This window comes from Achroia grisella, unplaced genomic scaffold (assembly GCF_030625045.1).
Source record: "Achroia grisella isolate CSIRO2021 unplaced genomic scaffold, CSIRO_AGI_Agris_v1 utg1847, whole genome shotgun sequence".
NCBI lineage: Eukaryota > Metazoa > Arthropoda > Insecta > Lepidoptera > Pyralidae > Achroia > Achroia grisella.
In genome coordinates this window covers 430501-446149 of record NW_026712687.1, presented here as the reverse complement: position 1 = coordinate 446149, position 15649 = coordinate 430501, and the positions used below count along the sequence as shown (strand labels likewise).

General features: G+C 33.4%; 2 protein-coding genes across 2 annotated transcripts; both read left to right on the top strand.

Annotated features, from left to right (window-relative positions):
• The first annotated feature begins 287 nt into the window (after window positions 1-287).
• LOC131841572 (pro-resilin-like) lies at window positions 288-4870 on the top strand. Its single transcript, XM_059189891.1, has 6 exons — window positions 288-293; window positions 376-428; window positions 783-1721; window positions 2662-2809; window positions 3415-3549; window positions 4641-4870. The coding sequence occupies exons 1-6, from the start codon at window positions 288-290 to the stop codon at window positions 4770-4772; spliced, it is 1413 nt and encodes a 470-aa protein (XP_059045874.1). The 3' UTR covers window positions 4773-4870.
• Window positions 4871-11064: 6194 nt separating this feature from the next.
• LOC131841571 (pro-resilin-like) lies at window positions 11065-15572 on the top strand. Its single transcript, XM_059189890.1, has 6 exons — window positions 11065-11070; window positions 12563-12630; window positions 12960-13085; window positions 13737-13845; window positions 14429-14563; window positions 15411-15572. Exons 1-6 carry the CDS (start codon window positions 11065-11067, stop codon window positions 15570-15572), a joined length of 606 nt encoding a protein of 201 aa, XP_059045873.1.
• Window positions 15573-15649: the final 77 nt, after the last annotated feature.

Genomic DNA, 15649 nt, shown 5'->3' with positions numbered 1-15649 from the left:
CTTATTTTTAGGTTATTGCAAGCTATCATATTTTATATTGTATTTTCAACAAGTATTATATATAACTAGATTATTTACTTACAAAGCTAAATACCAAATAGATATTGCGTATAAGTAAACGTATTTAGATATACAAGCATTTAAATTAATATATCAAACAGGATTATTCCCTCTTAAAAACAAGTTAGGTATCATTGTTTATCTACGAATTTCGCGCCATACCTAATTGATACGAAAGTATTTCCTATTTTCAGATAATCCAGAACATTGATCTCTATATCAACAGCATGAAGGTGTGTTTTTGAATGTGATATGTTATTATTATTTTAATTTGCTTGATTAATCGGTGATTAATTGATAAATGTTTGTTTATAGGTGTTTATCACGTTGCTTTGTTTATCCGTCGCTCTTGCCGAGCCACCAGTCGGGTAAGTTACAAAACATGTTGATGTTTCAGTGCAATATCTTATTTATTTTCACGCCAGCTCTCTCATGAGGTTCGCAGAGAGAGTTATGTCCTTAATATGGAATATGTATAATGTTTAAATAAACATAATAATAAATAAAATAAATATAAGCGCTTTCGAGTTAATTCATTTTAATAAAGTTCATTTTAATTCGAATTTAGTTGTAATACAATATGTGCTGAGTTAATATAGTTTACTGTACAGATACCTATATACATCTACATATAAAGATTATAGAAGATATAAAGACGTACATTTAAGATTTCGTTAAAAAATAATTATCGCATATATTAAACTTTGCACAAAAATTTTCAGCGACGGATATGCTGCAGCACGGTCCGGACATGATCATCATCACGATCACGGTCACGGATTCGAATCCCAACGTTCCCAAGGATATTCAGCATCGTCAGCAAGGAGCTTTGGATCGTCTCGCAACGCCATCTCTCAAGAATACGGAGCGCCTGGCTTACGTAGTTCTCCATCAACCCAATATGGCCCTCCTAATGCTAGAAGTGGACTTTCACAAGAGTATGGCCCCCCAAATGCAAGGAACGGACTATCACAAGAATACGGGGCTCCTTCAGCTAGGGGTCTTTCGCAAGAATACGGCGTTCCCTCAGCACATGGTTCTTCATCTGTACCTGGTTTAAGAAGTGGTCTCTCCCAAGAATACGGTCCTCCATCTCTCTCTGCCAGGTCTCCGTCTTCACAATATGGTGCGCCAGACTTCCGTTCTGCTCCATCTGAAGAATACGGTGTACCTTCACAAAGAAGTTTTGGTTCTCAAGGCTTTGGAGCCCCATCTCAGAGCTATGGAGCTCCCAATGCCCGAAACTCTCAGTTCCGATCCTCCTCTCCTTCTCAGCAATATGGTGTCCCATCTGCTCGTTCTAACGGCATCTCCCAAAGCTATGGCTCTCCCAGATCTTCCTTCAAATCGTCCCCATCATCTAGAAGCTTCTCTTCCTTTGGCAGTGCTCGTAATGCCCCATCGCAGTCTTACGGCGCACCATCATCTCGTTCGCTTTCCACACAGTACGGCGTACCTGAATCAAGGAACTCTAACTCTTATTCCCAAGGCTTTAAGTCCCTATCTCAGTCGTATGGTGCTCCTTCTGCTAGTGCAAGGGGTGTGTCTGATTCATATCTTCCTCCTAGTGCAAGAGGTCTTTCCCAAGAGTATGGTGCACCATCGAGCAGGGCTTCTGATTTGAGCACTAATGCTTTTGCGTCTTCATACGCATCCAGCAGGTGAGTTCCAAATATATCATTATGAATTAACTATAATAATAACTTAACCACTTCTCATAATACCAACGTAGCCAGCAAACTCAGATATAAAATTTTTTAACGAGTCTCCTTATTTTCATATATATTCTGATCTCTTGGTAGGTAGTCTTTTACGATTTTCTGGGGATAAAGGTGTTGTGTACGTTATATGATAATACTTTGTGAGAGTCAAGAAACTGCTAAAAGAATAGCCCCCTTTTAAAATTCCACGGCTAACTTAGCTTAGAAGTTTCTAATATTGCTAGACTGAAATAAACATATATTTTTGGAATAATTCAATTATTTTTAAATACATAGTCAACTAGCTACTGGCCAAGGCTTCATACAGGCTCATATACTCTTGAATCACTCTATCTGTTGTTAAAAACTGCATTAAAATTCGTTGCGTAGTATAAAGATCTCAGCTAACAGACAGCGGAAGCGACTTCCTTTATACTATGTAAAGATAAAGAAGAGCAGAAATATACGGAGCCAGTGTTTACCGCATAATAATAATAGCAGCGCCATCTGATGATGAGATGATAGGTATTGTATAAAAAAGGAGAAAACAAAAGAAATAAAATCGCCCCTTTGTACTTTGTAATATATATACTTCTTTTTGACGACTTGACGACCTCGGTGGTCTAGCGGTCTAACACACCGCTTTACGACCGATGGTCGCGGGTTCGATTCCTCGCACGGCACAAACATTTGTATTCATGAGTATGATTGTTTGTATCGGTCTGGTGTATGTATTTACAAAAAAAACTATGTATCAGTCATCTAGTACCCATAACAAAAGCTTTAGCTGGCTTAACTTGGGTCTAGATGGCGCTGTTTGAATTATCCTGAGATTATTATTATTATTTTTTTTATTTTTAAACTCAAAATACCAATTTCAAATGTAATTCTGTCTATACAGGTCGTCATCACCTTCAACGAAATATGGAGTACCGTCTGCCCGTGATGCTATGCCTTCTGAGGAATACGGTGTCCCTGAACAATATAACTCGCTGTCCAACCAAGGATACAATTACGCAAGGAACTCTATTGATGACCAGCTCAATCAGGTTGGTGATAATTTTAACCTAGTATACAACTAAGTTGTTTAATAGTTTATGACGATCTCTAAATGAGTCTCTATGAGTCTTTGTGAGACTCGACCATTGGTTGTGCGGCGAGACATTGCATCTCTGCCTTTTCACCGCATATATCACGGAGAGTGTTCGAAGGAATTATTTGGATTAAAACCAGCTACTGAATTTCACCACCACCACCTGCTAGAAACTAAAATATTATCATAATAATTATAATCTGGATCAATGACGTTCCTCCATAGTGCATTTTTCATGAAACTTTTTACCACGCATAACCACATAGTGGAACTACCTTATGACAATTGTATTTCCGAACTAATACAATATTGAAACTTTCAAGAAAATGCTTAGTCATTCTTAAAAGCCATTCCCCTGGTGTTGCGGCTGCCAATGGGCAGCTGTGATCACTTGCCATCAGGTGAGCCGCAAGCTCATTTGTCACCTATGCTACAAAAAAACCTCAGTAGTCTAACGGTTAAACACACAGCCTTACTTGGGATGGTCGTGGGTTTGATTCTTCTTTTTCTTCTTACAACTTTTCTTGCAATTTCAGTAATATGGAACTATTTATTTTTCAGGAACCAGCTAATTATGATTTCGGGTATAAAGTGAATGATTACATATCCGGCAGCGACTTCGGTCACACTGAAAGTAGGCAAGAAAACCGGGCCGAGGGCAGTTACTTCGTCGTTTTGCCTGATGGCACAAAACAGGTAACAATTCATCACTAATGCCTTTATTGCACGATAAGAGGTATAACATCTTAGTCGTCCAGAATGACAACGTTGGAGTAAAAAAAAATCTAAAATAAAAGTAGCCTAAGTTACTCTTAATAACATTAGGTATCTGCGATTGAAAGTCCCATCAAAATCAGTCTAGCCCTTTATAGATTAGTAAGAATAAACAGACAGATAATTTTAGATTTTTTTATATATCATATAAAAAAATCAAAAAGTATGTACTTTAATATGTATTTAATGTAAATATAATGATATTTGCAGTGTTATTCTGGTGTGTGGTAACGCCTGATAAAATATGTTTCAATGTTATCTAACGTAATATTTGCATTATTCATTAATCAAGTGTCATATTTCAAAGAAAAAGTGTTTGAAAAGGTTTTTCTTAATGAAGTATTTTGAACTAATAGTGTAAAAACAAAAGATTTGCTTTAGCGTTTGCATTAGATGAACTAAAAACATTTACCTTATTAAAACAAAAATCAGCTTAGAAAATTACTTTAAACATGGGTAAGAAATAGTTGTCTATACAAATTTTTCTTGACGGCACCTGGTTTAGCAGTTTAGCACACCGCCTTAATTTCCGATGGTCGCGGGTTCGATTCCTCGCACAGTACGATCATTTGTATTCATAAGTATGATTGTTTGAATTGCTCTTTGTGTTTACTATATTATGTGTGTATTTAAAAAAAATGTATCTAAGTATCATCTATATCAGTTGTGTAATAAATACCTCTGAGTAGATTGGGACTAGATGGCGTTGTGTTAATTCTCCAGGCTAATTATTATTATTATGCCACAATTTTATCTTATTTTGGTTATAGATTTTCTTATGGAAGATTAGAATTTAGATTTGTTTTCATGACTCTATTATCTATTACAGTAGGTAGGTACATATTACACTATCACATATATAGATCGTAAATTCGTCTTGACGTAAGTATCTGTAATAGACCTATATGAATAAAGATATTTTCTATTTTAATTTATTATTACAATAATTACATCCGTATGAAGATTCCCGCCTATTCAATAAAAACCAATATTAAATTCAATATATTTATTAGGTGGTGGAATATGAAGCTGATGAACGAGGCTTCAAGCCCAGGATCTCAGTGGAACCAGCCGACGGTGCAGCCGGGGCTGGCTACGATGACAACGCATCAGATCTGTCCAGATCTGCTGATGGACCCTACTGAAGAGAAGATAAATAGTGGAATATTCTAGATCGACAATTGCAAAGAACATGGTCTGAATTGCGCTCTATTATCACTCGATGTTATTTATTATGTTTTAATAGGAAATACTTTATTAGTATGCATATTAGTTTACTCTGTAATAGATACTATATATATTTAAATGCTATTTTAATTTGGATATATTCTATGTATATTATGTATTTACAAAAACATGTATTTAAGTATTTCTATAAGTTATTTAGTACCCATAAAAGCTCTGCTTAGTTTGGAACTAGATGGCGCTGTGTGAACTGTGCAGGGTTATTATTATGTTTGTTTAAATATTATTTTTATACATTATTATTTAAAGTTTTCAGTTACTTTCAGAATGCACATAATATCGATGTGATAATCGAATATGTAGAATATTATTGTAATTTTTATCTTATTATTTTTTCTACTTACTTGTAATATACTTGTTTAGGTTATTTTAAAATAAAAGTAGTAAAAATAATTAAGATAAATAATAGTTAATATTGCTAATGAAAAATGTTAAAAAAAAATGCTTAAAACAGCGTTTTGATTAATGGGAAATCTCAATTAAACTACATACTGTTTAGTGAGATATATCTGATAAGACGGACCGGAATGATAATGGATCAACGATTATAATACTCAATTATTTATTGTTTTATAGCAAATTTAATAAAATAAAATAAAATGTATCTCTTTATTTTAATAAGTCGCTTGTGATGTAGTTTGTATATAATTATCGAGCAAATATAACTTTATTTGTGTTATTTATTTTTTGTTTTTAATTTAAACCTGCTAAAAAAAAGTTTGACAAATTAGACTTGTTTTGTTTCCTATATCGAAAGATATAATTATAATGTAAATGTATATGTATATATATACATATAATAAACATCTAATACACAACTAGCCCTACAAAAACTTTTGAACATCGAATCGCAGCTGAAGTCAATATGTTAATAGGAAATAATAATGTCAGTGAAACAAATAAAAGGAAAAAAATAGGTACCTATGCTTCCTATTACAGTAAGTAATATCTGTTTAGTGAAGTTATTAGATATCTACAAAATGGTGATTTTTTTTGTTGGAAAAGAGAAATAATCTTTACTCTAATAAACTTAATATAATTACTTCGATACTGAAATTATTGGAAATTAATATCTTTTAATTATGCGGAATCTATTCCAATCTGATCTGTATTACTAGATTCACACAAACATATTATATAATGGTAAATAGTCAGATCAAATCAATGAACTCAAAATATCTTTATTCGTGTAGGTCTATTAGACTCCTATGATAGGTCAAATGTATTGTCTAGTATTAGGTACCTACATAAAAAGTTATTTGGAAACAAAATTGACTGTCAATCCACTAAGTATATAAATAATCCGAATAAGTATATAAATAGAATTATAATAATAATAATGCAATGCAAATGTTATATAAAATATTAATAACTAAATTTGTATCTACATATAAATATTTGAAGGAAGAAACTTTGTACCCCTTTTTACGAAAGTTGCGCGTACCCCGGAGTATGAAAGTTCGCACACGTATAGTTTAAATAGAGAAGGAGTGCAGAATACTGATATATTTTTGAAATTTACATAAATATACTTTAATTCAATAAAAAAACATTACACACATTACCATGTATTTGACTCACACACATATTATACTTATAGGTACACATTTAAACGCAACCATAAAAAAATCATCTATTACAATATTTATATTAGTTACCTACTAGATGTGTTAGCGGTTTCAGCCGCGTTAAATTTCAGTATAAACTATAGCCTATGTGTTATTCTGATGCTTAAGATATATTACTGAAAAGTTTCATCAAAATCCGTTGAGTAGTTTTTGCGTGAAAGAGTAATAAACATCCATACTTACAAACTTTCGCATTTATAATATTAATAATAAGATTGTAAACATAAGAATCACATGCATTAAGTAGTTAAATCGTCTGTACTATGTAATACTAGAAATCCGCCTCGGCTTCGAAATTTACTTTAAAATTTCTGAGTGAGTCTGTTGACATATGAAAAACACATTAAAATCCTTTCAGTAGTCCGACAGATGCGGTAGGGTACTTTTTTACCTAATATTTCCGTACATAACTGCAACATTGTAGATTTTAATACATAATAATTTAGAATGATTTTCATAACTTCGTTACATAGTGCCTTGATCTCCTAGAAAAAATCCGTTTCTAGCCAAAATTCTGCCTTCCCAAGCTTTCCAAATTTATCTACTGTGTTCGAAATCTCTAGCACTGCATATGCTGAGATCCGCTAGACCTTTTTTTATAAAACTTTATGCTAAGTCAGAATTATATTAAAAGTATAGCCATAATTATAGTAAGTATAAGTGTATGCACGACTTGAAAGTTGTAAACCACATTTGAAAAAATATACATATTGACTTTACCTTCGATTTATATATTGGAGATAGCTAGCTATATTTGTTCGTACGCATTTTTCGTATTTTAGACTAAAAACCAACTAGCACTTCCAGAACCCAAAATGTTTACAAATGTTTAGAGCAAATCCCTACTATTAAGATTTAATTAAGAAGAGAATTTAATTTACTTAAAAAAGTCTTAAAGAACTATTGACTGCTGAGACTTATTTATTATACTGTAAAAGATTTTTTGGCAGACGCACAATAGGACTTAAGCAGACTAAAATTTTAAATTTGATTTCGTCCTAAAAAACTGACGACTAAAATATGGAATGAGATCTACGAAACAGAGTCTCAGAACTCTTTAAATAGAGTTCATGTGTATTTTGTTAATTTATTGTTTGTAAATTTATGGTAAATGCATATATAAATAAATAAATAAAAAAACAAAATATGTCGCAGGCTTTGCGTAAAAAATATATTATAAGTACGAGTATCTAGTCGCGTTATAGTTGGGTATGTAGACTTTTTTACTTAAACTATTTTTATTTGACCTCGAACTTCATTTTCCAGAACAATTGTCCTCAAATAGAATCGGTAAGTATATACTGTATGTTCTTGTATGGTTGGGGCCTCAGAGACGTTTTCATTACATATAGATACTTGTCGGGTATTTATAGACTGAGGTAGACTGATATAATCATCTATATTGATTCACTTAGAAAAAAGAACTGAGGCAACACACATAAAAAATCATCTAGTTGAGAGCGTCCTCCTATTCTTGTTGCCTTACCTTTAGCTTACTAGTTTTCAAGTAAGCTTCTGGTTAGCAATACGAAATGAATATTACTAATATCATAAACGCGAAAGTTTGTTGGTATGGATGGATGTTTATTACTCTTTCACGCAAAAACTACTCAACGGATTTGGATAAAACTTTACAGTAATGTAGCTTATATATTAGAATAACACATAGGTTATGATTCAATAATATATTATGTATACATAATGATACATGTCAAGTAAATTGCGCGGGATAACTAGTACAGAATAAAAGAAAATAAAAAATAACGAAACTGTATATACATGTACAGTTGCGTCATTATTTTTTAATTAAATTCCCCTGGAATCTCTAAACGATATCACTCGGAAAAAAGCTAGTATATCTTTTTCATGTAATTGAAATAGCAGACAAGCTGACGGTCGCTGATGGTAAGTGGTAACCGGCGCCTACATAAACAGCACTACGGTCATCACGTTATCATATGATACCCGTGATACCACTCATGCGTTACCACTCTGGAGGATTATGATGACGTCATGACTCTTAACCTGTAATTTCACTGTCTAATATTCATCCTACAACCGAAAAACATATTACAAAGTAAGCCACTGTTTGGTGACTGAAATAGGTGAGACTGAGGTACAGACGCAGACGACTGCGCACAGTCTTCGACAGTTTACAATGCTCTGACTAGTTTATCAATGATTGTATTTATATACATAGATGTACTTATTTGATACTTTAATATACCTATTTACTTTTACTGTATAATGCAAATAAAAGTATATTATTTCTGTATATATATTTAATGATCTACCTTATACCACCGACAGGACTCTGGCTCCTAAACTGTAATAAATAATAACTGAAAAAGAATAGAAATAATTTAATCATTCATTCATTCATTCATAATTTAAGAGCTACGCTCTTGTCGGTGGAGCTCTTGCCACTTTCGCGATCTTCCATCATGCTCTTTAATTCTTGATACGACACGACTCCCATTTTGTCCTCAATTTGTTTGATGTAGCTATTCCTTGGTCTTCCCCCTCCCCCTCTTTCCTTCTATTTTCCCCTCAATAATAATAATTAATCAAGTAAATTTTAATTTAATATCTTTTAAATAATCACAGTTTCTAAGCTTCCGATTATTCGGAAAGCTGTCTCATCACAAGAACAACGAGCAAGAAACTTGCGTTTTGCTCTTTTGAATAAATGTTGTTAAAATGTGTGAATACAAACTACTAATTACCACTAATTCGTTAAAATCAAGATATTAAAGTTGACACATCTTTATCTTTATCTCCTTTTAATAATATATTTTAGTTATTATATTATATTTTTTAAGGTTTTTAATTTAAGTTAATAATATTGTTATGTTGTATTGTATTTTTAACATAAATATAAACCTATGTAAATATAAAGATATTAAATACATACATAATAAGATTCTATCACTCGTAGTAACTAGAGCAGACCATTCCCTATAAGCCGTACTCGTTCACGAGTATGATGGATGAGCAAGCTATCCCAGCCCAATAACCCGGCACACCACGCCGCTACATATCTGGACGTTTTAGTGAGTATGACTATTCAAAATACTCTACCAATAATAACCCAGAACAACTTACACAGCGCCATCTAAGTTCCAAGCTAAATAGAAGCTCTATTTAGCTTGGAAGTGTTATGGGTACTAGATAACACAACATAGATATACTTAAACACATTTTCTTTGTTAACGCATTCATCATTTTTTACATAATATAAAACATAGTCGCTGTCGCTGTCTGTCCGCATGTATGCTTAAATATTTAAAACTACACAACGGATTTTGAAGCGGTTTTTAATAGATAGAGTGATTCAACAGGAAGGTTTATATATATAATACATGTACACCCGTGAAAAGCCGGGGCGAGCAGCTAGTAATATACATAAAAACACCCATACCAGTACAAACAATAGTACCTACTCATGAATACAAATATCGTATGAGGAATCAAATCCACGACCATCGGAGGTAAGGCGGTGTAAAAAGAATTGTGGTGCTCCCATGCATTGTTATTCCTGAAGACTATTTCCCTAACATATCTCATACTATTACAGTTTATAAATCATAACCCTCATCAAATATTAGCCAATGCATGGCTTATAACTGTTAATTACATTTGGGGTCATACGTAATTATCGTCGTGACACTATGCTTCATGTCGTTGAAGTTGCAGTTTCACCTTCCTGATTATGGTTAATTTGAGAATTTAAGAGTAAGGTTAGGATGTAGTTCTGATGCAGAATTAGGAAGCTGCGTTTGTCATGACATGTCGTCAGTTCGTCACATCCTTGAGTGAGATTTTGTCGGCACAGAGATACCTATGGAGACTTCATACGCAATAAATTATTTTACTATGTGAATAGAAATCGTAATATAGATTATTTTATTATTATTAACATATTAAAAACAGGTTTTGGTGGTGTAGCGGTTTAGCACACCGCCTCGCTTCCGATAGTCCCGGGTTCGATTCCTCGTACGATACTAGGTTTTTCACGTATACTATGTGTATTTAGATTAGTTGTCCCGCGTACAAGCTGTGCTTAGCGTGGGACTAGAAGACACTGTGTGAATTGTCCTGAGATATTATTATTAAATTAAGAAAATTATAGGCTTTTTTCTGAAATTCGATACTTTCGAAGAAAATAGTTTTTCTTGACCTGCGATTTTGAGCAATACAGTCAGTTAAGTCAGTTCATCGGTTTTTTCGCCTGGTAGGTACTTGTAATTTTTTCCTACTTATTGATATATTTATTATTTACTTAATAATGAATCTACCAAATAATATTTGAATTTCAGTGCTTATATCAAATAAGTATCTTTTTTTATTCTATCACTAACCACAAATTATCTATTCGGCTACTCCACGTCTTTCTATGTTCTAACGCACCGTGGCACCTTGAAAGCTCGTCTATTATGTAGCTAATGACATGTGATTTTTCAACCCCTACCTCGCTGGTAACGAGACGTTTGCTATAAAAGTTACAAGACTTGGTACATTGTGACATTCAATAGCCTAAATTCGTCTAAGGATCTATTACAAAATGAAGGTATTTATTAATATTAATTATTATTACATTAATATTATTAATAAATTTATGTATTTTATAAAGTTGCTATTTATTACTAATAACTGATTATTTTCTTTACATATAATAAAATCGTAAAATTGTCACAATCTGTTTGTCTGTTAATGTTTAATTAAAAATGGCTGAGAAAAATATTGTGAAATTTTCAGAGAACAATTTGTTAAACTTAATCAACATATAGGCTACCAGCTATTCGCCCTGGCTTGGCACGGGTGTACATGTATATACATATATACATAAACCTTCCTCTTGAATCACTCTATCCATTAAAAAACCGCTTCAAAATCCGTAGCGTAGTTGTAAAGATTTAAGCATATATAGGGACGAACAGACAGCGACAGCGACTTTGTTTTATACTATGTAGTGATAAAGTTGGGAAAGATTAATATTAAAAATAAACAAATAAGGATTAGATTAGATTAGAAGCAGTATAGATAGAGTTTTGAACCTTGCTAACTATTTACAAAATATCTTCTCATTTGAGTGGTTTGATATACTATTCGAGATAGACAGATTGCATGTAAAATATATTAAGCCGTGCAAAATTTGAACGCGATGTCAATTATCATTACTAGACAAACATACGACCCGCCTTATGGTAAACCGTTCTCATAGTCTAAGACCTGAACGACAATTTGAAGCAAGAGTATTGTCACAGACAGATGACGTCATCAAGTCATTAAAATCCGCGAACGTATCGTATAAAAAAAATAGCAAATAGTATTTATAAATACAGACTAATGAGATAAGCACGATTGTAACACCATATGACATTCATGAAACCAACTTAGATACAAGATGTACCTTACAACATACTTTGTCTAGATATTATTTTGTTTCATATAAGTTTCGCACTTTGTCATTATTTTTTATAATATGCAGTCAAATTTAAAAGGTATTACAAATAAATAATGTTTAAATGGATAAAGGTTTCGACTTCCAAATAGTAAAATGTGGGAATATTATATTAAACGTGTTCATATTATTGTTCAACAAATTCAATTTGTTTGCCATTCCACTTATATAAAAAAACTAGCTATTCCCGCGACTTCGTCTGCGTGGAATTTTACTTTATTTTTCTAAAATAAAAGTAGCCTAAGTTATTCCTTATTACATCAGCTACCTGCCAATAAAAATCCCGTCGAAATATATCCAGCCATTTCAGAGATTAGCCGGAACAAACAGACAGACAGACAAAAATTGTAAAAAATGTTATTTTGGTGTATGTACCGTATTTATATTCATATGTATGTAGTAATAAACGGTTATTTCAATATTACAAACAGACACTGCAATTTTATTTATATGTATAGATATACCGCTGACCTAATTTCTACGGATGGTGATGATTATAAATTAAAAAAAATATATAAAAAGATACGCCGACACCAAATAAATGGGATAAGGAAGAAGCAGGTGATGGTGTTGATTATAAAAATGTTAATATTTTCAGACCATACTTGCTGTTGCTTTCCTCGTCGCTGTTATCGTGGCTGAACCGCCGCCGGCACCGTCTCACAGGTACCATACCACAATTATTTCACTAAAACAATAGATAAGAGAAATAAAACGAAAGAAATTTAGGAAAGAAAACAAAATATTATTTATTCTTTTGCACACAAAATTGTATACATGGCAGATTTAATGCCTGATGGTATTCTCTACCAGCCAACATTACATATTTATTTATTAAATCTTTTATGCACAAATATACACCATGAGGTATTTTCTTCCAGTCAACCATTGGGCAAACAGAAATCTATGTGGGCAGTACATTTAAAAATAAAAAGATATATAGGTACATATAAAGTAGAGATGTGTTTTTTAGCTTGTAATTTTATTACTTCCAGTTACCTCCCACCACCTTCTGGAAACCAGGGCGGACCTTACCAGGGTACTGGACCGCAACTGGTATCCGCCAGAGGTCAAGAAGAACATAACCCTCACAGCCATCATCAGGGCAATGGATTTGCCAGGTAAATACTATGAGCTTGTTTATAAACCAATAATAATATCTGTTATAAAATTCTCATGTTTGTAACAAAACTCCTTTGAAGTGGCCAGTTGTTATAATTTCGTGTGTATATTCAGTAGGTCTGAGAATAAGACGTAATCAAACGTTTATACTCGTAAGTGATAAGAGTGGTCCACCCCAATTTTTTTTCTATAATTTTTGTAAAAAATATTGATTTTTTTATGATTCGGCTTTCAAAATATATACGATCTAAACACTTACCCTTCTACCACCAACTTCTATCTTTTAAATACAAGTTTATTAATTTAACAGCAAAATTTTTATCGGGTTATCTTTAGTATTTTATAACTACATTTGTACAGGAATTTAATGAACTCAGTATGTTTTCCTTTACCGCAACAATTGTTTCCACTTCAATGTTATTGTTAAACAACAAACAAAATTCTTAAAAATGTAATTCAGAACTACATTTATTTAAAAGAGCAACACGCAAGTTTCTTGTTCATTTTTCTTGTGATAAGTCTGCGTTCCGAATGAGTGGTAGAATCCAAAAAATATAACTGTTCAAAAGTGCTTACATTAAGCTTATTTGAATCTCAACTATTTCTATTTTTTATTTATAATCTACATAAATATGTACTTTAATCACCAGAAGTAGTCCCCATGGACACGCTCAAGGCAGATTCTCAAACAACGGAGACCAAGGTTACGACCGGAATGCGGCTCCGTTTGGCAGGAACTCACTTGATGATGCCAATCCAGTAAGTCCTTCCAATTCTCTACTGTTAGTAACCATTGCATGACTTCCCTGTAATTCGTCCAACATTTCTGTTTCCACATCATCAACACAATCTTCTCATTATTTTTCCAAAAAATCATTTACTTTGTGTCTCATGTGTTCGTATATACGACAGTTTCGAAGACTCTCAATTACTTCATCAAATAATATAACAACAGTCTAATTTGATTGGCGTATTGGTTGCTTCGTATCATTTTATTTGGTTGCTCAAATGCGCACTTTGGGGATCAGTACATTCAGCAATCTGAAGACTGATGAACTGTATATCTACAGTCAGTCCGGATCTCCTCTGGCACCTTCATCCGACATTTAAAGCATGCTCTTTTCATTTTTACATTTTTACATTTACAATCTCTATCTTCTTTCAAATCGATTCGTTTACAAACATAAACTTTAAATTCTTCTTATATTGAGTAGAAAAATATATTCAAAATACAGAATAAGTATAAGTACTTAATATATTTATTGTTTTTAATATGAAATATATAAAATATAAATTTAAATATAAAAAAATAATAGTACTTATACTATATTCTGTATAACAGGAACCCGCAAACTACAACTTTGGATACATGGTGAATGATCACCAAGAGGGTACTGATTTTGGGCACCATGAAGAGAGACAGGAGGAGAAAGCTATGGGAGAGTACCATGTTGTGTTACCTGATGGGAGAAAGCAGGTAGGATATAAATGGCAACAGGAAGAAATGCTAGAGCAATACCACTCCTCTTCATAAATATTGGCCCATCTGATCTATCTCCTATGTCATATCAATGGAGCTCGACATTACCACAACCTGAGTCAAGATTTGATAGCGGTGTCTCTGAATCTGAAGTGGGAATTGGCTTTCAGTCGACCCCATTCTGTGCTGCAACCCCATTCCCCAGCTGTGATCATTAATATAAGAATAGTTAAATATATAATTACCATGACTAGTCGAGTTTAGGCTTAGGCATTTGAATAAAGCCAGCAACCAAGAGTACCAACCGTAGGAGAACAATTACAAATACTAGATTTTTGGGCATCGGTACAGCGACATAATAATTCTCGTACCAGCTGGTATTTGTCTGTACGAGGTTAGAGAGCCAAATTGAGCTAATGTACGAGTTTATATCAGATAATTTATATTTCTGTACGAAGTTATGTGTTTGCGTTGGCAACTCTTTTTTTTTGTCGTGTGGAAGTGTCTTTAAAAGACCGTCTCCCCGTCTTAAGGGTGACAAGGGAGTATAAAAGATTCTTACCCTCATAAACACCACATGGTGTGCGCTATTGCCGAGGTCGCGTAAGCATTTACCGCGACTCCGGCGGTATAGGCCTGCCCTGAAGATGGTGTAGGGCATGTCCCATCGCGTTGTTAGAGCGATCTTTTCGGACTACTCCACTGGTTAGGAACTCTGCCGGTGACTGAATATGTTTGGCTCAAAGGGAATTCAGGGCCGTAAAACTAATCAATAAAAAAAGACTTAGGTTTAGTTCAGTGAGTTTGTTAGTTCTGTGAATTGATTCGTTTTTTGTTTTTTCAGACTGTAAGCTACGAAGCAGATGAGCGTGGTTTCAAGCCCCAAATCTCGTACGAGGACGGCGAATCAGATTCATTCGGCCGCTCCAATGGCTACGATTCCAACGCCAACAATGTCCGCAGCAATGGCGGCAATCACCATGGCAACGGGCGACATGGTTTCTGACTTAATATAAACCTTATCACCCTCATTATATGCCACATTTTACAATGTACTTTGTGATAATTATGGTTTAGGTATTT